The following is a 25963-nucleotide window of genomic DNA, read 5'->3' on the forward strand; positions in this document are numbered from 1 at the left end:
AGAGAGTCCCTGATAGGCCAGGGCCCGCCTAGGTGGATGGGGAGGGGAGAATCAATCCCATAGGACTTCATATGACCCACGTGGAGGTTATTCAGATTTGATTATATTTCCCTTTATCTAATGTCCATCCAAAATGTAACTTTACAAGATACAGGGCTAGATTTCTGAAGGTAAATAAACTGGTTTTCTTACATAATTTCTCAGTCCAGGATGAGTGGGACACTGTTTTTATTCCATGCCCGGGACAGGAACCATTTAGCTAACTAAGAGTTAAGCGCTGCTGGCAAATCTAGGTCTCTGCTAGAGGAAATCTTCTGCTAGGTGAAATAGAAACATTTAAGTAACCTATTTTAGATCTAAGGCTCAGGCAGGCCTTAGCTTCAGCCTTAACTGTAACTTCCTCTTTAGTCTGTCTTGGCTTTTCTTTTTTAATCCAGGTATGAAACTTTTGCATTTTACATACAAATATAAAGCATAGATAACTATAATTTTTTCCTCATTATTTTTATTTTTTAAAGTTAGATTTTATCCCAAGCCCAAAGAAACTAGGAAGGCAGTATGATACAATCAATAGAAAGTGCAATGGACTAGAAATACAGACAAACTTAGGGGAACTGAAATGAAACCTTGTTTTGAACTGTACGAATACCTGCATTTCAGATATACGTGGATTCAGGCTGACTTATCATACCTCCTATGATGAGAACTAAATTCTCAGAAATAAATCACAAGACTATCAAAGGGAACTATTAAATTGGAGGAGAAGCCTAGATAACTTACTTTTTAGCATCATTCTAGTGGGAGTGGAAGAAGCTGCAGTTGAGGCTGGTGCACAGTTCTTTGCTTGTAAGCAGCACCTCTGATCATCCATCCGACTGCTTTGAAATCGGCTTAATAAATCAAAGAACCCTTCATCTGCAATAGTATCTGCACTGATTTTCTGAAATATTAAGAGAAAATCTAAATATTCCAGCATTATTTCTAGATCATCAGTGGAACAATATCATGATATACTCCAGTGCAAAAGCTAAAGGATGAAGATTAAAAATAAAAACTGAGGGCTGGCCTCGTGGCCAAGTGGTTAAGTTTGCACACTCCACTTCAGCGACCGAGGGTTTCACTGGTTTGGATCCTGGGCGTGGACATGGCACCACTCGTCAAGCCATGCTGAGGCGGCATCCCACATGCCACAACCAGAAGGACCCACAACCAAAAATACACAACTATGTACTGGGGGGCTTTGGGGAGAAAGAAAAATTAAAAAAAAATAATAATAAAAAGATAATTTTTTTAAAAAGTTGATATGTTTTAAAAAATAAAAATTGACCAAAAGAATACAAGATGGCAACATTGGTAATAAAAACTTATTTTAATCCAACTAATAAAAAGCATTTCTAGTTATTTTAGTTTTTAATCCTTGTATTTCTAAGGCTAAAGAAATGTACCTCAGACTCAGGGGAACTGCTTCAGATGCTGAATGAATTATGCAAGTGTTAGTGATGCAGGCAGGCACCCCAGGCTCAAAGTGCAGTTCTTAGATTCCACGACAGAATTTAAGTAAACTAATCTAAGAACCGATAAACTAAATAAGAAAGCATGTGTATTTTCCCAGCATAGTGATTTCCAAGGTATTTTATTATATTTAAAGGTTGGAAGATCCTGAAAAAAATATAAACTTCAAATAAGTGAATATTTGGGGCAGAGGGTAACCTGCCACACTTTATTTGGAAGGCTTCAAAACTAAGATGATGAATGCAATGTTTAATAAAAGTAATTATTGTATTTTTCATAATGATAGAGGTACATATACACAAAATGTTGTGGGCCTTGGGAGAAGGGCATAACTAATTCTTAGGGGAAATAAGGGAAACTACATGATAGTTGAGTCAGCTCCTGAAGAATGAATAAGCACTGCAGGATAGAGATGTTTCATATTGATTAATACGCAATCCCAAAGGTTTGTGGGATTCAGGGGACACTGAACTGAAGGGGAGGGGTGGGGAAGAGGAGGGGAAGGAGCAGACAAAACAAGGGGCTTTGTAAGACATACTAACAAGCTAAAACTTCATCCTATGTGAAATAAGAGGAGCACTAATAAAACAGTCCATTGTAAGCAGTTTTGTACAGAAGCAGAACTGGCCCCTCCAGTGAGCTGCAGGGGTTAATAATGCAGGGAGAGAGATCAGTTCAGGTGCCTATTCCAGAAATCTGGTTAAGAGATGAAGCAGGACACAGAACTAAGACACAGTAGCAGAAATTTAAAAGGTGGGGTGGGGTGCAGATCTGGGGGACACAGGGATTGAGTGGATGTGGTCAGTGAAGGAGAGGGAGTCTAGAGTGACACCCAGGCTCCTGGCTTGGGGACAGAGTACATGGCATCCCTTTAACTGAGATAAGGAAACAGGAGGGGTTGAGAGAGTACAGTTTTTAACATGTTAAGTTTGAGGTTTGGGAATGATAAGTATGTACGTAAGCTACAGTCAAATGCATCTAACAAAAATCTAACAAAAAGACTTTTTCCTAGGGGCAAAAAAAGCCTATAATTAAAAATTCTGAATGGCAAAACACAGTAAGGCTCCAGAAATATGGACATTTTCAGTTGGGCTAAGTGAGCTTAGTTAAAACCTCAAACCTTGAACAAAGGTGTGCCTTCCAGTTCTGCTCTGGATCTACAAAAATACTCCTGAGCCATTTTTATATAGCCCATAATGTTTCCTTTTGTTAGTCATACTTGCGGAAGAAATGTGTGTAAAAAAAACTACTGATAAAAGTCAAGGCAAAGGACATTACAAGGGTGCAGATATAGATGGAATGATGACAAGAGGGCCAACAGAAATCTCTGTTAAAAAAAATAAAAGACAATTTTTTCAAAGGCTCTCATTACTTGAAAAATGGACTTGATAATTTGAAGTATCTTTTTTGCAATTTATTTTGATCCTTTTATCAGAGTGTAGGGTAGCTAGATTAGAGATACTCCTGATACTTATCAGTAAACCCTTGGTATTTTTTTATTTCTAAGTATTTTAAGTTTTATTTAATAACCTGATTCTTGCATTCATTTTTCATCAAAATAGTTTTTAACTCTATTATGTTCAATAATATAAATAGAAGTTGATCCCAGCAGAAACTCTTCATTTTACATTAGTATTTAAAGATCCTTGAGCTGGCCCCGTGGCCGAGTGGTTAAGTTTGCGTGCTCTGCTTCGGCAGCCCAGGGTTTCGCCGGTTCTGATCCTGGGCGTGGACATGGCACCGCTCGTCAAGCCATGCTGGGGCAGCATCCCATATGCCACAAATGGAAGGACCCACAACTAAAAATACACAACTATGTACCGGGGGGCTTTGGGGAGAAAAAGGAAAACTAAAGTCTTTAAAAAAAAAATCCTTGAACATCTGAATTTAGTTTGTTCTGACTGCTAAGCTGAATGGAGGACAGCCTTAATGGAAGACACTGCAGTGAAATAAAAGGTAGTATTTTTGGCAAAAAAGTAACTTGAAACACCAAGAAATAATTACTATCCAAAGCAGTGTAGCAACTTATTTATGAATGGAGTAATTACAGTTTCTAGCTTTGAGGAAGATAGAAAAGATAGGGAAATATGGAAGACCTCTTTAGATACCAAAGATATTTTATATTAAATGTCTAACATAAATTACCGAAAATTCAGTATGAATACAAGAAAACTAAAATTTAAGTACTCAAAACATGATACTCAAAAACTTATTTTAAACATACCCTCTGAGAACTTGGAATTCGGTGATCAACAGAATTACTGGCATCTTGGAGAACTTTAGCGGAGGAATTAGTTTTGTATTTTTTCCCCTTCCATCTGTTGACAAAGAGCAGCTTTGCAGAAGGTTTGGCAATAAGAGGTTTTTGTTTAGCTAGAATTTCACTGTTCCAGTTCTGTACCTACAAAATTATAAACATAAATAGAAAGCAGGATATGAAAAAAAAGAACACCAAAGCTCTCTCTGGTTTCCCATAATCTTAACTGGACACCTGCAGTCATTTGGTATGGGGGGTGGGGGTGCGAGGCGGGGCGAGTGCTTTAGATCTCTTAAATTCCCTTTTGCCAGTATATCACTTATTTTCAACAGCTTGTACTGAATGTATACTGTGGATTTCTCATTATCAAAACATTAAAATGGTGGGTTCTAAGAACATAAAATAAGAAAGTTTGCCAAAATCCCATAAAAATAAAATTGGAATGGTCAGAAAAGGAGCCAAAGTTTTATTCTGGATGTGAGTTACTTAAAAATCTACTACAACTGGAAATTTTGGATGTATGTAGAATTTTTAACCATAATTAACATCTACAACTGATATAGCGGTAGTAATTTTTTGTCGATGAAACTGTATTGTTTTCACTAACAGTACTAAATTCTCAATAGGTAAAACATCTAATCAGCAATTTACATAGGTCTAGATCTGGTTTAAATATACATAACACCTGTAAATAAGAGACTCAAAATAAGAAATATTTATTGAGTGCAAAGGAAAAATATACAGAACATACAATAGCTATGTGACATCTGCAACTTTAACATTCAGTCTTAAGTGTTTGCAATTAACTCTATTGGTCCATGTTATGTAGTAACTGATCATTTGATGAGGCACATACGGTCAAATGCACCGATTTTAAGTGTGTAGTTGAAAGTTATATAACCTCATCCCCAATCAAGACAGAACATTTCCATCAACCAGAAATTCCCCCATGAGGCACAAATCAGAATTAACTCCTGCACTGAGGCTAATGTGCCTGGTGAGGCAAGGACCTGATAAGTGCACTGAGCCAGCTCTCTCCTTCACAATGAGCTTGATTTTTCTTTCTCTATTCCTTTTCTCATATACGTTATATAAGGGGAAATTATTTACTAGAGTGGAATTCTTCAGGGTCTACTGATTCTAGAAAAAGTAAATGGCCCTTGATGTTAGAACATAAAACCGCATTTAAATCGCATGTGAAAATGTGAAAAATTTTAAATGTTTCCTATAACAGTTATCTGGACTTCTCAACAAAAACACTGAAGAATACCGAGTGGAACAGTGTCTTCAAAATTATGAAGGAAAATTATTTCCAACCAATAATTCTATAGTCAGCAAAATTACCAATCAAATGTGAGAGTAGGAAATGGCATTTTCAGACATCCAAGGTCTCAAAAGTTTCCTCCAACTGTACTCTTTCCCAAGAAGCATCTTAAGCGAGAAGTCTCCCTTTTTCTTTATATATACTTCTTTACTTTGTTACGAGGAATGAATGATGAATTCTTTGACAACTTTATTATGAGGAAAAGAAACCAACACAAAGAACTAATTCCACTCAAACATATTTTAAATTAAAGCTAAAACTTCCTCATGATTCGGCCCTTGGAAGATGACAGGGTTGAACGTGGTCAGTTCTCGGGATTCCCCGCTAGTACCACTCAGGAGGCAGGCACAAGGTAGAACATTAATTTTGCTACTTGGTAGTAGGTTCCTACAAGAAGGAGGAAAGGAGACATCAACTGACTTAAAAGTTTTTGTGTTCTAGTGTTTTCTTAAAAAATAATTTGTAGATTTAACAGATCTGAGAATCACTCAGAAGGTAAGAGTTGGATATTTTGGGAAAATCACCACATCCTTCATAAGTTAACCAGAGTTTTTAAGCAACACGTCATTGTTTGGAATAAAAAAATAATGGATATAAGTTCAAATCAATTAGATGTTAGTCTTGTGAAGACTATTCACACAAAAAATGTCAATATTCCAAAGTTATATGGCTATTATTATAACAATAGGGTGGCAGGATAAACATGGAAAGATGTTCTTGATATATTACTACATGTTATAAAATAGTATCTATAATATGATTAATATTCATATGGAAATGCAAGATGAATAAATACCAAAATATTAATTGTAGTTACCATTGGGAGGTGGGGTTACTGGTAATTTTAATTTCCTTGTTGGAATTTTCTGAAGTTGTTATAATGAACATATTTTATAGAAAGTATTTTAAAAAATACACCAACAAGAGTATACTTAAACAATGTAAAATTAAGTTAAATGAAAGTGGAAGAAAGCAGCCTATATAAAGCCTATAAAAGCTTTCAATAACCTTTTTCCAATTCTAAAGTCCCTACTCTGTTACTTAAAACAACAAAAAGCCTAGAGAAGATGCATCTTGAATAAGAAGTTATTAGTTAAAAAAGTGCTTTTCAAAAACGCAGCTAGAAAACCTAGCTTGATCATAAATATCACTAATCTTGCCAATAACATTGCTGTTGTTTAGTTGGAAAAAAAAAAACCTCCTGACTCTTTTTTGATTTTCCTGGTCTTCTTTTAATTAAAAAAAAAGTAATACATGTACACTGTAAAATAGTCAAACAGTTCAAACTGGTATATAAAGTAAGTATTTCTCCCAACTTGTACACCCAGTCCTTTTCCCAGAGGCAGTCATGGTTAGCAAGTTTCTCACACATTCTTCCAGAAATATTTTATGCATCTACAAAGGATATACATGCATAAACAGATAGCAGTATACTGTACACCTTTCGCACTGTGCTTTTTTTTGATTCTTTTTAAAGGAAAAATTTCAAGTGACATTCATATGGGACAAGTCTTATTTAAACTATTTCATTTAAGTTAAAAGTTACCAAAATTTTCTAACAGTTCAAGAAATTTAAAACACAAAAACTGCCAACCTTTTCTGGTGTTAACTTCATAAGTTCCATATTTTCCATACTGTGTCGGCGTCCAAACTTAGGGCGTGCACCTTAGTAAAAAAAATTGATTCAAATAAACCAGGGAGCACTTAAGACTACAAATTCAGCATCACTACATTATTCAATTTTAAAGTCTGTTACATAAACGCATATGGGAGGAGAAACGTACAAACACGTGTTCTTTTAACTATAATAATTTTCGATACCAACTACATAAAAATAGACGATACACTCCCTCTAAAATGGTTTGATGTAAGGAAGTTACATTTTGGTTGGAAACTAACTTTGATTACTAACATTACCCCTTAATTTAGAAAAGGCATTTTATAATAACTAGTTTTCTACTATCCACACAGTCTCTTTAAAAAAAAAAAACCCAAACAAACTGTACAGTGGTTTAAGTAAGTAAAAACATAAGGAAAAGGATTTAGGCCTTCTATTTTGAGATAATCAAAATAACATTCCCAGTACTATATTGTTACTCTTTTCTGAGTTATCCATTTCCATTTTAAGATCTCATTAGATGACAGACTTACTGCCAGTTGGGAAACAAGTTAAATAAAAAGGTTCTCAAAAAATTTTTTCAATAAAGTTATCAGTAAATATAGAGAATTTTCATATCCATTCAATCTTTCAAAGATTAAGCAATATTTTAAAAGGCATAATATAAGTAATACAAGATACCTAATACCCAGCTTAAGAAATAAACCATTACCAACACACTAACTGCCCCCATAACTTGCCTCTTCCTCCCTGTAGTTTATATTTTCATTACACATGTGGATGTCTCTAAGCAATACAGCTTATATATAAGATTATATATAACAGTCTCATTCTGTATATATCCTCCAACTTGCTTACTTTGAGCAACCCTACATTTGTGAGATTCATCCAAGTTGATATGTGTAGCTTAATTTTCATGACCAATTTAGGACTAAGAAATTATTTATCCATTCTATTGGAGACAGATATTTAGGTTGCTCCCAATTTTTTGTTATTATAAGCAATACTACTACAGTAATTCTTGGAAATGTCTCTTAGTGTACATAAGCGAGCGCTTCTTCAACTTTGGGTATCAGAGGTATATAACCGGGAGTGGAGGTGCTGGATCATATAGTTGGTACATCTTCGATTTTACCAGAACGTTGCCAGACTGCTCTTTAGAATATATCAATTTCTATTCCCATCGACACTGCAGAAGAGTTTCCAATACCCACATCGTTTCAATGCTGATATTATCAGACCTTTTAATTTTCGTCTACCTCACAGGTTTTCAATATTACCTCACTGTGGTTTTCCCTGATTAAATGAGTTCAGTATCTTTTCATATATTTATGAGCTATTTGTATTTCTTCTGTTCATTGTTTTGTGTATTTTTTAGTTAGGTTATTTGTCTTGTTTTTAATTCATAGGAGTTCTAATACATTGAGGATACAAGTCCTTTTTTAATCATAAGTCTGGCAAATGTCTTCTCAGTCTGTTTTCTCTCTTTATGGTTTCTTTCAGTGAAATGAAGCTCTTAGTTTCAATGTCAATCTTGTCCTTAATGGTTTTGTTTTTGTGTCTTAAGGAATCCTTCCCCTCTCTGATACCATGAAGATATTCTCCTTTATTTTCAGAGGTAGGACAGCACACTGACTAAGCATGGACTACTCTAAAATTAGACCACTCACTCAATTGTGATATGACCTCGGGCAATTACCTCTCTGTGATTCAGTTCTCTCATCTGTAAAGAACAATACCTATTTCATATTGTATGATGATAAATGCATCATTATCTCTACAAGGGTCAATTAAGCATTAGCCAGCATCACCACTATTATTGCTTTAAATCTGTCATATTTAAATCCTTAATCCACCAAGAATTTATTTTGTGAGATATTAGTTTTCATATATGCAAGGAATTAAAATATAGGCTCTATATTCCATTCCACTGGTCTATTCCAATAGCACACCATCTTAATTACTGTAGCTTTGTAACCTTTCTATCTGTATAGAAAGCCCATGTCATTTCTTGTTTTTCATCCAGATTGTTTTGGCTTTGAGTTCTCAGACCTTTTTTCTTTCATATACATTCATGAATGACCTCATCAAGTTCCACAAAAGAACTGTTGCGATTTGCTTGGCAGTGCATTGAATTTATATCAATTTGGGGAGAATTGACATCCTTTATAATATTTAGTTTTCCATACTTCAAAATATCTGGTTTTCTGATACGAGCAAGTACTGAGAGAAATATGTTAAAATTTCCCATTATGATTCTGGATTTTCCCATTTCTCCTTTTAGTTTGGTCAGTTTTACTTTATGTACATTGAAGCTTTGTTATTAGGCTTAGTAGGCACATACAAATTTAAAGCTTTTATCTTCCTAATGATTTATTAACCATTGTGAAGTGACCACCATCATTTCTAAAAAGATCTTTTGCTAAAAAGGTCTGAGAACTCAAAGCCAAAACAATCTGGATTAAAGTACATTTTATTTGCTATTAATACTGCTATACCAGCTTCCTTTTGATTAATTTTTCCATGGAATAGCTTTTTCTATCCTTTTACTTTCAGGCTTAATACATCCTAACATTTTAGATACTTCTTTTGTATTTAGTTGGATTTTATTCTTTTTCCAATCTGATACTCCTGTTCATTAAATGGAACATGTACATTTAATAGGGTTACTGATATATTTGGGTATTTGGACTATTTCCTCCTTGGTGAATTACATTAATTGATTTTCTAATGTTCAATCCACTTGAATTCCTGCTTATTTAAATAAATTGCTAGATTTGGTTTGCTAATATTTTTAGAATTTTTGCATCTATGTTCATGAGTAAAGACTTGCATGTAATTTACCTTTCTTGTATTGTTCTTGTCTAGTTTGGATATAAAAGATTATACTGCTCTCAAAAAGACTGATGAAGCGTTCCCACTTTTCCAGTTATCTATAAAATTTTGTGGAAGGTTGGAATCAATTTTCTTGAACGTCTAGTAGATCTCACTTGTAAAACCATGTTGGCCAGGTATTTTCTTAGTGGGAAGATTTTAAATTACTAATCAAATTTCTTTATGGTTTTAGGCATTAAGGATGCCATTTACATTACATTCTACCATTAGATTTTTCTAGATTCAGTTTTAAGTTGTTTTTCTAGAAACTGTCCATTTCACCTAGGCTTTCAAATATTTTGTCATAAAACTATTCAGGATAATCCCTTACCTTTTTAATCTCTGTTGCATCTATAGCATAGCCCTCTCTCTCTCTTTTCTTGAATAATCTTGCTGTAGACTTGTTAGTCTTTCTAAAGAACCAAATCTGGGGTTTTTAAAATTCTTTCTATTGAATTGTCATTTAATTTCAGTTATTATTTCTTTAAGTTTATTTTTTGTTTTGTCTTTTACTTTTTAAAACTTGAAATATTTAGCTCAATTTTCAGTCTTTTTCCTTTTTAAATATCACACGATGTAAAATTTGCTGTCAGAACCAATGTAAGTCATATCCCACAAATTATAATTCAGTCCTAAGTTATTTTTGAATTTAAGATTTCTTCTTCAACCCATAAGTTACTTAGAGTGTGTTTTTAAGTTTTTAAGTGAATACGTTTTATACATTATCTTCTTGTTAATTTCTAACTTAACTGTACTATGCTCAGGGCATGAAATCTATGTGACACATATTCTTTCAAATTTGTTGAGATTTGCTTTATTGACTTAGCATGTGGTCAAATTTTTGGAAATGTTTCATGAATGATTTAAAAGAATGTAAACTGATCAATTTCTAGGTGCAGTATTCTATATATCCATTAAATCAGTGGTTTTCACTTTTTAACTATGACCCATATTAAGAAATACATTTTGCATTGCAACCTGGAACACACATACACAAATGTATAACAAAATCTTCACACAACAGTCCTTGCTCTTATCATGTATGATACCTTGGTTATATGTGTGTGTGAGTGGGTATGGATGTATTAATGGTAGTTGCAACCCGACACTGATTTTACAACTCAGTTTGAAAAATACTGCACTAGATCAAGCCTATTAATTGTGCTTGTCAAATCCTCTATATTATTACTGATATCTGACTCCTGATTGATTTTTACCTATCAATTACTGAGAGGCAGGTTAAAATCACATTGAGACATAAATAAGATACAGATCCTGAAGCCAGATCGACTAGGTTTAACTCCCATTTCTATACTTACATAGGTAACCCTGGTAAATTTATTTAACCTCCCCTGCTTCCATTTCCCCATGTGTGAATTAAGGATAATAGAAACTTACCTCCTAGAGTTGTTATGCTTAAATGAGTTAAAACAGGTAAAGCACTTAAATCAGTGCCTGGCACATAGTAGGCACTCAATAAACGTTAGCTATTATTACTTTTTTTCAAATCTGCCTGATCACTTTTGTTCTTCCTTTATTTCAATCCTGTTATTTCTGTAAACATTTAACCATAGTCATTTTATATTCTGTATCTGATCATTCCAGTATCTGAAGATCTTGGTGATCTAATTTTGCTGTTTGTTCTCTTACTCATGTTGGCTTGTTTCTCTATGTGTTTGATATTTTGTTGTTGTTGTGAGCCTTTATAGATCTGGATCAAGGATGCTTTCCTCCAAAACATATGTGATCTTACTTCTGCTAAGTCCCTAGGAGCATTTCTAACCCAAAAGCACTTTAATGGATTGGGGTTTTACACTGAGTACATAGAATAAATCAAATTCCAAACCAGCATGTAGGCAGGCTTATGAATTCAGATTCTTAGGGAAGATTCCTTTTACTCTACGCTGAGCCAAGACCAGAAATACACAAATTTCCCTTGCAGTTCCTTTAGCCAGCAGACTTTTCCTAGCACTGAGGATACAGCAATGAACAAAAGGGACCAAAAAATACCTGTTTTCATGGAGCCAAAATGAGCAAGGGGAGAGTGGTAGGAAATGATGCTGAAGAAGCAAGCTGGGTCCAGATTACAAAAGGCCTTTTAAGCACAGTAAGGACTGAGGATTTGGTGCTAGGTGTGATGGGAAGTCACTGGAAGGTTTTGAACAGAGGAATGACATGACATGAGTTACTTTTTTTTTTTTTTGGTGAGGAAGATTTGCCCTGAGCTAACATCTGTGCCAATCTTCCTCTGTTTTGTATGTGGGATGCTGCCACAGCATGGCTTGATGAGCAGTGTGTAGGTCTACACCTGGGATCTGAACCCACAAACCCTGGGGCACTGAAGTGCCCCATGTGAACTTAACCACTATGCCACCAGGCCACCCCATGATTTACATTTTAAAAGAGCACTCTGGCTGCTGTTTGGAAAAGTCAGTGTGAGGGGTCAAGAATGGAAGCAAGGGAAACAGATGGTAGGCTAGTACTCTACTGGGAGATGCTGGCAGCTTCTACTAAGATTGTTGCAGCATATGTTCTAAGTGAGATTAGGGATATACTTTGAAGGTAGGGTTTCTGATAGGTTGGATGTAGGAGTGAGTGGAAGAAAGGGAACAAGGACGACCCCTAGGTTTTTGGCCTGAACACTTGGGTGAATGGTGGTACCATATCCTGAGATGGGGCCGACTGGAGGAAGAACATGTTTAGGGAAAAAAAATAAGAGGTCCTGTTTGGACATGTTGACTTTTAGATGCCAATTAGATGTTCAAATGTAAATGTTAAATAGATGAATCTCAAACTCAAGAGAGAAATTATGACCGGAAATATCAATCTGAAAATCCTCAGTATATAGATGATATAAAAGCCAACCAATGGAATGGTATCATCTAGAGTTGTTCTGTCCGATACAGTGGCCACTAGCCACCATGTGGCTTTTAAACTGTTAATTAATTAAAGTTAAATAATATTAAAATTTCATTTCCTCTTTTGCATTAGCCACATTTCGAATGCTCAACAGCCACATATGACTAGAGGCTATTATATTGAACAGCACAGCCATAGAACATTTCCATTTTCACAGAAAGTTCTATTAGAAGCACTGAGGGTAGGATAAGAGGAAAAAGGATAAAATCAGAAAAGGGCTAGATGGATGAAAAATAGGGAGGAAGAGAGGGAAGGGGCAACGGGAAGGAGAGAAGAGGTCCAAGAACTGAACTCTGGGCAGTACAAATTTCAAGGATGGAAAGATGAGGAGAGGAGAGAGTAATGAAGACTGAAAGTGGCCAGTGAGGGGGAGGCAAATCAGAAAAGGAGGGTAATTCTGGAGGCCAAATGAAGAAAGTATTCTGAGGAGGGAATGATCAGCTGTAAGGAATATTGCTAAGAAATCAAGTAAGCCGACATCTGAAAACTGATTAATGTGTTTGGTAAAATGGAGGTCCTCTCTGGTAACCTTGAAGAAGTTTCAATGTCCTGATGGGACCAAAGCCCGAGTGGAGTGGGTTGAGGAGAGAATGGGAGGTGAGGAAGTAAAGACAATGAACATTGATATTATCTTCAAGTTTTATTATAAAGGGGAACAAAGGAATAGGTTGATAGCTAGAGGTGTCCACAAGGACAAGTGATAGCTTGTTAAAATATGAGAGTTATTTATAACCTATTTGAAAATTAAACACAGGAAAACTTTTTAGCTCATTGTTCAATTGCAAAGCACACAGTCACAATTTATTACACCACTCGTACTTCAGAATTTTTCACTAAATGTTCTTTCAAAGTCTTAATCAGATAACTAGCCACTAACTTCTTTTCCTTCTTCCTTTTCTTTATACGGGTTGAGAAAAGGAAATTGGAAAGGTAAAAGCCAGATTTTTCACTGACTTTCAAAACATATGTCTGTGTCAGTATTTTTTTTAGACTGAGAACTTAAGCGTAGGCCAGATCGTTTAAACGGATCTCACAGAGTCATGCAGATGATATTCAAAAATTGAAAATTCTAATCATGTCCCTTTTTATTTCTTTAATCAAAAGTAGGGTTATTTTTTCCATTTAGAAACAGAGACATTATAGCACATTTTTCCCTGTAGCAGTATCAAACTGAATCAGCACCTAAAGAAAATTTCCTAAGTTTTCTGAATTAAAAAAAGAAAACAGTCCTAAGAGATTTCACCTCAGAAATGAAATGGGGAAAAAAGAGCTAAGCAAAAATCAAATATGGGAAAACATTTGAAATAAAAAGGATAAACAAAACAATAAAATGTTTTAATTTTAGCATCTTCACATTTATAAATTTTAAGGTGAGCCTTCAAGCACAGAATTTAAATATATTTTTACAAAAGAAAATAATTATACCCTTACCATTCCTAAGTTCATGAGAAAAGCTATAAAACACTGTATTCTATATTGATAAATTAATAGGACTGTGGTAAAGCAAAAACGTAAAAAAAGTTGAGTTTCCTGTGTTATATATTCTCTCTGGATATGGTAAACGTGATCGGTAATTTAAATGTAAATCGTGAAGATAAAGAAATTAGGTTTTGAAGACCTATTACTTACCATGCAAACTGTTATCAATTTCAATATTTTCAGACATTATTGAATTATTTGTGCTGTAACTCAGACCAAGAACCATCTGAAGATCTGAGAGATTCAGTCGTGCTGTTAGCTCACCACTTCTATCCCCAACCTACAACCACAAGCATTTATATTTTAGAGTAGTATTTAAAGACAAAGAATGGTAAAGATTAGTTGACAATGTTATGAACCTAAAACTGGAATAAAATAGAGAAATGAAAATGGTTATAATAGAATTATGAGACTATGAATGAAATGGGTTTTTTCACTAAGTTTTTTTTAAAGAAAAAAGAAAAGGGAAGTTTCTAAAATATGGCAATAGGACAGCTAATTGTAGTCTATCAGTTCTTTAGTTCTCTAAATATTCGATTGCTCTTAATTGCTATGATCATATTAAATGATAATGCAGATTATTCTGTGATGTGTTAACTTGGATCACGTGAATAAAATTGTCTTAGAATATTTTATTTTCATTCTGTAGTAACAGTTAACATTTATTTATTAAACCAGAACTAGACATTATACTAGGTACTTTTACATACATTGTCTCTAATCCTTATAATGATTTATAAGGTAGATATTATTATTATTACTATTATCCGTAAATGGGAATAAGAAAAATGAGGCTCAGAAAAGGTTTCTAAGCTCAAATAGGCAGCAAGTGGCAGAACTTGATTCTAGAAACCATGTTTTTCCTCCCATACCATGCTACTTTTCCGTGGAGAGAGGAGATATGGTGGAGGCATATTTTAGTAATCCTTCAATGCCCCCATGCCCGGCCTTACCCTCCTGTCCTCCTACATCAAGGCCAGTGCAACCATATCTCTGATCTGTATCTCAGAATGCTTTGTGCAGTTCTTATGCCAAGAGAACAACGTATAATTAAATTTATTACTCAGCAATATAAGAGCGATCTAGAGAAATAACAGGGCTTTCCTCCCTGCTGATTTGTGAGTCACAATAGCACACAGAGCAATTTTTTAGTTTCATACCTCTCTTGAAATTTCCAAGTGCTTTTCAGCAAAATGCATGGCTTGATCATGATTTCCTAGAGCTGTGTATGCATTTCCTAAGCTCCAACATGCTCTTCCTTCACCAATTCTACAAAATAATTCAAAACTAACATGCAGTTATCTGAAAGGAGGTCTGTGTGTGGACTAAAAGCTACCCAGCAAAAGTTAAGATATAAACAATGCTTTGGATTTATTTGGTCTTTCTATCATAATAATAGAGACATATTAGAATACCCAGATAATACTGAACTCAGAGACAAGTATTAAAATGGAAAACATCCTTTAAAAATATGCAATGTATTATAAAATAAGCAAATCTCAGGGATTTGGTCTTGTAGTTCAACTACCCCATTTTCTTTCTATGACCAGCCCTACCAGGTAATCATTTGGTCCATGTTTGAACACCTCCAGAGACAGAGAACTCACTGCCTCTTGAGATAGCATACTTCATTTTGAACAACTGTATACAGAAGTTCTTCTTCAAACTGAGGAAAAATCTCTCGTTCTAAAGCAAACATAATAGACTAAAGGCCTGCACAGATATGCTGTTTTTTTCATACAGTTAAAAACCACTAGCCGTTAACATGTGAAAGTCAGAAGATTTTTATATAAAACTCAGGACTCCAGCTTCTCTTGAAAAAAGAGGAGGATCTGGACATAACGGACCCTCATTCCTGTCTGGCAACAATTAGCTGGAGTTGCGTAGCAGCTGCCCCGTTTATATTGGGCCTTATCTCTAAGTTTACCACAATTCCCACACTAATCTAATCAGGAGGACCTGTGTTGGCAACTGTTTGTGACCTAGTTACTGATCTTGGTTCAACTATATGGAAGGAGTCTAATCCTCTAACACAAGATAACCTTTCAAACAATAATATACAGAGGATGTCACTGAAACAGAGGAAATTCCTTAAAAAGGAATTAAAAAGAAAACAAAGGAAACAAACAAACCAAAAAGAAACTTAAAGGGAAAATTCTTAGCATTAAACAATGCATCTATATTTTACCATAACTATAGTAAAAAGGTGTACAGCTTACCTATCATTTAGTTCTTGAGCAATTGCTAAGTGCTTCAGATGATAATCAATGGCCTTTTCGTAGTCCTGAAGTAAAGTATATGTGTTTCCAAGACTGTAGCAAGACTGTGCCTCTACAGCCCTGTCTTTAAGCTGTCGAGCCAACAGTAGTGTCTTTCTAAAAGAAGAAATTAATTCTTACATAATGGTCATTTTAATTTTTGGCTATAATAATCAAAAATTAAAACTCTCACTTTTCCTCCTGCCTTTAAAGTAAATCTGTTTTAGAGCTTAATATGCCATACTTTATTACATTTAGACAAAATGAAAAGATGTCTTTGAAAACACAAAAAGCAAATTCCACTTTTAGAATAAATTTGAAAGTCCTACTTATTCTCCAGAGAAAAGGAGTACTGACACATGAGATTGAGTGCCTTTAAAGATTAACATAGTTATTTTTAACATTAAAAAAAACTTTCCCTGTTGCAGTGGCAATAACTTAAACTAAGAGACTTTTGTCCACATAACCTCTTTTCAATCATAGTGTTGCCTTTACATTTGTCAAAATTTAAAATACTTAGTTAAAATTCTTATACGAAAGGCCATTAGTTACTGATTTATGAAAAATATTAAATACTACATTTAAACATTAACCGAATTCTACCTAACCCATATGGAATCGTCAATGAGAAGCCAGTGTAGCAGTTAAGAGCATGGACCCCAGAGCTAGACTGTCTGGGTTCAAATCCCAACTTTGCCAATTACTAGCTCTGTGATTGGAGCAAGTCACTCAACCTCTCTATGCACTAGTTTCCTCATATGTAAAATACTTCACAGGGTTTTGTGAGAATTAAATGAATTAGTATACATAAAGTGCTTAGAATAGCATCTTGCTCACAGATACTAATAAATGTTAACACTGTTTTGTTATTATTATCAGTGCTTAAACCTACAGATGCTTTGGGATCCAATAATTTAAATGACTCCTTATAACTTCTGCCAAATAGTATAAATACTTCATATCATTTATAACTATATGAAAAATAAGTATATGATAATGCGATATTTTTTTTTAAGCAAACAAACCTGAAATTATATATTTAACGATGATACCTTCAAAGCTGTCACCATGGGAGGCTACACACTTATTCTAACATTGCCTTTGGAATTGCCTTCAGCTCCTCTGGTGTGACCCTTTCTGGCACACCATTATTCTTTGAAGGTATGGTTAATTTGTAAATGGTCAGAAGTCTTTCTGGAACCACATTCAATTATTAAAGGAGGTTTACCAAACTACTGCTTTCTATCCTGTAGGGTACAGATCTATAATGTTGATAGCCTTCTTGAGTGGCCCTGAAAACAGTTCTGAAGCAGAGTTCTACTATATACATATATATATATTTTTTTTTTTGAGGAAGATTGTTGCTAAGCTAACATCTGTGCCAATCTTCCTCTACCTTGTATATGGGATGCCGCCACAGCATGGTTTAATGAGCGGTGTGTAGGTCTGCACCAGGGATCCAAACTGGCAACCCCAGGCTGCCAAAGCAGAGCACATGGGATTACCCACTACACCCCCAGGCTGGCCATGTAAAATATTTTTAACCAAAATTTTTGGAAGGCGGGGGTTAAGTTTCATTACTTTATATACTCATTCTTTTTTTAGCCAAATAGACACCATCCACTTGATTACAGAACTTTTCAGTATTTTATACAAGTACACCATTTATCAATTAAGACTTTTCTGTCTTTTGGCTTTAAAATATAAGAAACTTTTATATTTAAAATCAAAATATATACTCCTTATATAATGATGTATTTTATTTGGGAGGATATTTCATACTTAACTAATCAACCAACAAATATTAACCATCAGTCAATGTTTAAAATAGGGTGGGATGACATTCTAGTTTTTCAGATGTACTTAAAGCAATTTTACCTTTTTTTTCAGGTGACAAACTATCTAGAACTTTCTCACACTGGCTTCTTTAATCATAAAATACAAATCAATCACTGTGTCTCTGGTTCAGTCAAACTGGCTTCTACCTAAGGTCCGTATGGGCCTTCAATCCCGATAATTAGGGAAAGCTCCAAACAATTTAGAAAGCACAGACTAGGGAACCTGAAGCAGTCTAAACTTTGCTATCATCTATGCTTCAAGTCTACTGATAGGTTAAGAAGACCCTGCCACAGAAGACGCTGGGATTGCCCGCTCCTCAGGTAAATGAATGAGGCCTCAGTTTACAGTGAGGATCAAAGATGGGCAGAGAGGGTGGGAGGAGAACTGCTCAACACGAGGGTGCGACAGTGGGGAAAAAAATTCAGTGATCACTGGTGGAAACTAGGGCATATTTTTGTTATCAGGCTTTCTTATGGCCTCCCTGCAAACCCATAATTGAGTGGAAAAAAGGCGTATAAATATACACACCACACATGCTAAACAAATTTAAAAGTTAAGAATTTCATTTAAAACAATTAGTTTTAAAGATAAAAACTAATAAAAATATAAAGGGGTCATACTGTTGCTATTAAATCTTAGGTACAATAATATTTACTGAGCACTATGTGCCAGGTACTGTGCTAATAAGTAAGTGCTTAATATATTCTTTCTTTCAATCCTCAACAATCCCAAAAGCAAGGTATTGATATCTTCCATTACAGATGAGGAAACTGAAGCTTAGACGCCCAAGGTCCTGCTGCTAGTATGCAGCAAAAAGCAGGGTTTAAACCCAAAGCCTATGATTTAATAGGATTGCAAAGCTACTCATTTTACATTTATCTACAGAAATATTAGACTAACTTGTAGTATTCAGAGGCAGTTTCAAATTCACCAAGAAATATATATGCATTTCCCAGGTTGCTATACGCTCTTCTTTCAGCTGCTTTATCTCCAAATTCTTTTGCAATAAGGAGACGCTGAAACAGAAAATTTTAATTAGATATAGCTATAATGTAAAAAAAAAAAACCTAAAGAATAATCTAATCATTGTTCAAGCACTCATGGAGAAAATGGCCTGCACTGTACCTGCTCGTGAGCTATAACGGCATCCCTGAAGTTGCCAAGAAGGTAATGCGTGTTTCCAAGATTTCCAAAGGCACGTCCTTGGGCTGCTCGGTCACCCAAAGCAGTCACTAGTGACAGGTTTTCCCTAAGTGATAACAAAAAGTTGTGAAAAAATAAGTTTGAGAAAAAAATTTATTGATGAGAAAAAAATTTAGTGATTTGATTTACAAATCCAATTCTTTTTATCAGAAAAAAATTTAAATAAGCTTACAGCCATGATGTGCCACATTTTAAAAATATATCTGTGATGGAGGGTGATTACAGGAAACAGCTATGAACACTTGACTAACCATTCAGGTAGGCTTCTGCCCAGAGTCAAGGACAGAGTTAATCTTGGAACTCCTATAGTTAAGAAGTTCTATGAAATTCTATTGATAAAAGACTAAATTTACTCCAAATAACTTAAACGAACCATTGATATTTCTTGTTTTTGCCACTAAGTGGCACTGCTCTGCAGTTTAAATGAAAGCTTTCCTGGGGAGGAAATTACCACTACTACAATACTGTAACATTTGTAATGATTTGTTGATTTCTTTTTACTAGTTAGTCCATAACTTTAAAACCTTTGCCAAACCTAAAAACTTACCACCAGATACAGAATAGATAGAAGAGCCATGGCTGAGGTGGGCCACATGGACGACATCAGAGCTACTCACTCATAATAATCCACGGCTGCCTGCAGAGCGTTTCTCACTTCTTCAGGAAATTCTCCTACATCCTGAGGACCAGGGCAGCCAAAACTTTTCCCTTTCGCATGATACACATTTCCAAGATTGTAAAGTGCTCTTGCTTCTCCCACCTAAATGAAGATAACAGCAGAGTTTACATTTTGAAATCAGAGGCTAGGTATTATAATACTTATCAAATATATTTATTTGTAATATCCTTGCTATTATGGTCAATAGAAAGAAACGTTTACATTGGCAACCTGTACAGAACTAAACAAATGATTACTTAATGAAAGAAGGACCTCTCACTATTTTCTCTTTTTCCTCTATTTAAAAATTTTTATTATGTTTCTCTTTTTCTTCTATTTTTCTACGAATATTTTCTTTTCTGGTATAAACTTTTAGATAAACTACAGAATAAAGAAATAGTATTAAAACACAAAACAATTTCCATGAAAACATCTGGCCTACCATCTAATGTTTCCTTATTACCTTGTCATTAAGCTCTCTGGAAATATCCAGGTGTCGCTGACAACAAACTACAGCTTCATCAAAATTCCCAAGGACCTTTAAGGTGTTCCCCAGGTTACCACTAGCTTTGGCTTCCCCCAGCTGATCTCCAATAGTCCTGAAAAACAAAGCAAATGATGTTAAAATATAAAGCAGCCAGAGTACAGTTTTCCCTAGAGGACAACTGATATGCTTAAGGTAAGAAAGGTCTATTAGCCTTGAAACCCACTAAAAATAAAAATTTAAAACTTCCATTTCCGTATTTAAATTTAATTAATTTTTATTCATTTAATTAAACTCTAGGATTATTTCACTACTATTCATTCATTGAATCGGAACTCACTAAATGTATTGTCAGCTTTTTTAATAGAAAGAAATTATTTTTTAAAGTGACAGTTAATTTAATGAGAAAGAGTATTAAAAAACTTTAATTAATTACCTTGCAAGAGTTAAATCATGATGATGGTATTCTAATGCTTTGGCATAATCACGCAAATAAAAATAAGCATTGCCCAGCTGGCTGTAAATAGCGCTAAGTGTTTTTAGGTCTTCAGTTCCAACTTGAACTGCAGCTTCAAAGAAGGACACACCAGCACGGCAGTCTCCTGACTTACACAGACGTTCCCCTTCCAAGGCCAGTTCTAGGCAAGAAGCTTCCATTCTATAAAATCACACAGGACAGACATTTACAGCATTACATTACACCCCCACAGTGTTTTTAACTTCGAGTAATATAATTTAAATGTGGACTGTGGCTACTCTTCCTCAGAACAGCTGCCTCTCTAATTAACGTATATATACATCATTGATAAAACAGTAAACTATTATTTATAGCAAGACCTAATTTGCCCATTCAAATATCTCTGAACCTCCAGAGGTCTTTTATATGGGATAGCTAAATATCTTTATGTGGAGCCCATTTTAATTGGCTCACCCAGAGCAAACCACTTTACCAATGAAAGAACCTAAAGTAGTGTCTCCTAAACTGTTCTGAGTTGTGGCAGACTTACGGACTTCCTGAGAGTTGGGGAGAAGAAGGGTGCCTGCGGAAGGTGAAGGCCCCGAATACTCTTCTCTGTCCAAGTATCCAGGTGATCTACTTACCTGTCCCATCAACCCCTCCTACCATCCATCTCTCTTTCTCTGTCTCCTGCACTCATACACACACCTACACACACACACTCCTTCCTCTTCTTACCACCAAAGGATCACCTGTACCTTAGAAAAACAGAGGAGCAAAATATCTTGATCCACAAGGCACACTTCCATAAGAGAACTAAGTGTCAAGAAACTTTACATTAGAAAGTAATGATTTAAAGATTTGCAGAGATTCTAATTCTCAAAGTCTGCCACTGATACTTCAGGTTCTAATCCTGAACTTCAGTAGATGCCCTTCACCAAAGGTGCCATTGTCTTTCTTCAACATTTCCATGATTTCTGCCAAGTCTATGTACTACCTTATCATTCACTTAAATGTGTTTCTATAATTTGGCAAATTTCCTTTAAATTGGCACAGTTATTAAAAAAAAAAACCTAGCTTCATCCAAAGCAGTATCCATGAAACTATGAGTTTGATGTGATATTTATGTTTATCTTCTAATGCACATTAAAACAAATATGTAACTATTAAAATTAAAAAGAGTAATATTACCTTATGTGCCACCAGTGGTATACATATCACCCTCTGGAAAACTGATTTAGCTCATCCAGCATTTAAATTTCTGAAGCAGCACTAAATTGCTCCTTACTAGAATTAATTTTGAGCAACTCTAACAGAGCAGTGGTTCTTAACCCTGGCTGCACAAAAGCAGAATTCATATGGAGCACTTTTTTAAACTCTCAATGTCCCTCCCCTTCTCTGGGTGTGAGGTCTGGCCGTCAGTATTTTTTAAAAGCCCCCAGGTAATTCCAACGTACTAGCGAGGGTTGAGAATCACTGCTTTAACAGGAAATGTGAATTAAACCACCACTCACCCTGAAGTCATTCAAATATGAGTACGTTTTTGTACTCCTAGTTGCAGGTCAATTACCTTGTTTCTTCAGGTGCTGTCTTTTAGCCTATAAAACCTCAAAGTTCTTTAGAGCCATAAATTTAAATAGAACTGTAAAAGTGGCAAATAAATCTGATGAAGCTAAAAGAAAAGTCTGGACTACGATTAACAGAGCCAATTACAAAGGTTCAAAGCAGACTTTTGGTTCAGAATAAGCAGATTTATGTAGTCATCTCTGATAGGTAATTTTCAAGTTTTATATCCAGGCATCTTTTTTTATAATTCAAGTGATTTAGCTAAAGCTGACTGTTCACAGTTGGAGCAGTGATTTCACCCTCACTTTATGGATCTAGGCAAAATAATGCAAGCAAAACTCTATTTAACATTTTGCTCCAACATGAGACCAAGTCAAGATATAGGAGGGAAGTTCTAAAGTACATGGAAAAATAAATGAGTTAAAGCAGAAACCTTAAATTGCTAAATTTATATTTCTTTATATGTCATTTCAAATTAATAAAGCTTGTTTTTGTTTTTCACAAGTGAAAACTGCCCTTTAGAACTGTATTTTGAAAATGTGATTTCATAAAAGAAAAACATTATTTTTGCTTAAGATTTTATGAGGTTACTGGTGTATTCTGTGTGTAAAGAGAAATGAGTCAGCAAAAGATTAATATATAAAAATGTGATTTTATTCAAGGGTTCTTTTGCTAGATCAGGTACCTGAACTAGTTGTCTTTATTTGTCTAAATACTGAAATCATTCAGCTTCTAAGAATTATCATAGGGGAAAAATTGGAAAACATATATAAATATATATATATTTTTTTCCTGAGGAAGATTAGCCCTGAGCTAACATCTGTGCCAATCTTCTCCCACTTTTTATATGTGGGTCACCGCCACAGCATGGCTGATGATTGGTGTAGGTCTGCACCTGAGATCTGAACCCATGAACCCAGGCAGCCAAAGAGGAGCATGCCGAACTTAACGCCACAGGGCTGGCCCCAGAAAAGATATTTTTACATATAAAATACATTACTTTTTCTATTAAAATTTTTTAATTTAAGCATGATTCCAATTATGTAAAAAAATTATACAGTGAGCAATTTCACTGCTAGGAATTGATCTTAAAGCTATATGAACAGAAATTCAAAGATATATGTAAGAGGATATTCACAGCAGCAAAAAACCACAAACAACTTAAATGTCCATCAATAGAGTATTGGTTAAAAAAATTACATGCTACCATACAATGAATACTAATGATGGCACATGATTTCACTGTGGGAGACGGAGAGAAGTAGTCACACACAGCAGCACCATCAGGATGATCAGGTTGCAGGCCAGGAAATTAGAGATAAGGCAGAAGTGGCTCTTCATATTAAGACATGTAAAAATTGGAGTTTACAACAGTGTATCCTATAGCCATATAAAACAGGGAAGTGTCTTCTTCAAATAAATATCTTCACCACAGATATCTGACCTTCTGGATTTAAACCTATACAACACTATACTGGAACCATCAATACAAATGATGTTGCATCTAACAAAATTTAGCGATAGACTGAATGGTGTCTACAAATTTTCAAAAAGGCATTTTACATAATTCTCGTTAGAAAGAGTGATAGCAAATTAGAGCCCTGCTGGCTACCCAGCCATCCTTGAAGTCCACGCAGTGAAAATGCCCCATAGGAGAAACTACCTTAGAAAAGTTACTTCAGTAACTAATTCCCGAAATGAAGTCCAAAACTCCCTAGTTTATGATTAATTCTGAGATATATTATGACATTGGCATATTTTATTAGAAAAGAAGTCAATATTCTGGCAAAATCTCCAACAACGCAATCAAATATACCTAACTGCGAAATAGTCAAGGAAGGTTGGTTTATAAATTTTTCAGAAGATCATTAAATAGTAACAGAGAAAGTAATTTCATATCCTCTCTATCTCTATGAGAGAATAGAATTACTTCATTTGTTTACCAGTTGAGTTGAAAACAAAGAACATACCCAGAGTAGCAGGCAAACCAGGAAAATACCTCTTCATTAAAATACATCCCATGTGCAATGTTTCTTTTATTCTTCCTAATGGCTTATCTAGTTGTATAAGCAAAGAAACTACATATCTAATAACAATAAACAAACACAGTACTATCTTTGACTGAAATGTTTTCATTTTTGCTAATAGATTGAACATTATAGCTGTAATTCCTCATTTTCTGCACAAACATGTCATTTCAATTTCTCTTAATTTTTATATTTTATTATTTTTACTTCTACTCTAGAGTTTCTTCTTTACCTCCTTAATTTTGTTTTTTTGCATTCACAGTATGTCAGTGAAAGCAAAAGAGGATTAAAACTTTGATGCTACATCATTTTAAAAGATTTAATACTGATGATGTCCAAATCTGACTCTCCCCTCAAAGGGCTTACATACTTATTTAAGAATAAATGAGGGGCTGGCCCCATGGCCGAGTGGTTAAGTTCATGTGCTCTGCTTTCGCAGTCCTGGGGTTCACTGGTTTGGACCCTGGGCGTGGACACGACACCGCTCGTCAGGCCACACTGAGGCAGCATCCCACATGCCACAACTAGAAGGACCCACAACTAAAATATACAACTATGTACTGGGGGGACTTGGGGAGAAAAAGCAGGGGCAAAAAAAAAAAAAAGAATAAATGATGGGAGGGTTGCCCACGTGGCCTAGTGGTTAAGTTTGGCATGCTCCACTTCAGTGGTCCAGGTTTGGTTCCCGGGCACAGACCTATAACACTCATCAGCAACCACGCTGTCGTAGTGACCCACATACAAAATAGAGGAAGATTAGCACAGACGTTAGCTCAGGGCAAATCCTCCTCAAGCAAGAGGAGGAAGATTGGCAATAGATGTTAGCTCAGGGCGAATATTCCTCAGCAGAAAAGAAAAGAATAAATGATGGGATTCAGGACTTAAGATTCAAAACAAGAGTGCTCTGATGGCATCTTCTCTATTGTGCTGTCTGTCTTCTGTGGTTGCTAAATCTCTTTTTATGGACTTTAGCTCCACCTTCCATGTATTCTAATTGGGCACGGACCTTTTCTATTACCAGTCCTAGCCCCCATAAACAATTTTCACCCATTCACTTTACCACACATATCTAGTTATTCCAAAATTATCTTGATTTAAATTTTGATTGGTAACAGTTTTGAAAGTGATTTTACTAGATATTATATCAAATTTAGTTCTCAAAATTACCCTCTGAGATAGGTATTATTACAGAAGGAAAAACTGATGCTCAGACAGGGTTAAGTGACTTGCTCAAGATCATACAAAGGCAAAGATGAGAAATGAAATCCTGCCTTTGTCTCCAAAGCCAGTGTTCTTTCCACCACTCCACATTACCTCAAACTATTCTTCAGGAAAGAATATTATTAATAACTACATTTATCTAGCAAAATTGAAGTATTCAATACCAAAATTATACTCCTTTACAACTTATGTGCAATACTCTAATTTTACAACATTAATGTATTGAAATGCTTATTATTCATAGCAACAAGTATGAACAAGGAAATA

The 25963-nt window shown here is 35.0% G+C and overlaps 1 protein-coding gene across 4 annotated transcripts in view; it reads right to left on the minus strand.

Annotated features, from left to right (window-relative positions):
- Positions 1-25963, minus strand: part of GPSM2 (G protein signaling modulator 2) — a 47410-nt gene that overhangs the window by 7973 nt on the left and 13474 nt on the right. For all 4 annotated transcript variants that reach the window (XM_070607830.1, XM_070607827.1, XM_070607828.1 and 1 more), the window contains 11 exons: positions 20862-21083; positions 20405-20540; positions 19901-20043; positions 19206-19329; positions 18981-19096; positions 16203-16358; positions 15144-15252; positions 14134-14263; positions 6688-6758; positions 3737-3913; positions 781-940 (listed from right to left, as the gene is read on the minus strand). In XM_070607830.1, coding sequence (XP_070463931.1) covers positions 781-940; positions 3737-3913; positions 6688-6758; positions 14134-14263; positions 15144-15252; positions 16203-16358; positions 18981-19096; positions 19206-19329; positions 19901-20043; positions 20405-20540; positions 20862-21082 — 1543 coding nt within the window. In that variant the 5' untranslated portion in view covers position 21083. The remainder of the gene's footprint in view (positions 1-780; positions 941-3736; positions 3914-6687; positions 6759-14133; positions 14264-15143; positions 15253-16202; positions 16359-18980; positions 19097-19205; positions 19330-19900; positions 20044-20404; positions 20541-20861; positions 21084-25963) is intronic.

The sequence above is a fragment of the Equus przewalskii genome, unplaced genomic scaffold (genome assembly GCF_037783145.1).
Source record: "Equus przewalskii isolate Varuska unplaced genomic scaffold, EquPr2 ChrUn-13, whole genome shotgun sequence".
Taxonomy (NCBI): Eukaryota; Metazoa; Chordata; class Mammalia; order Perissodactyla; family Equidae; genus Equus; species Equus przewalskii.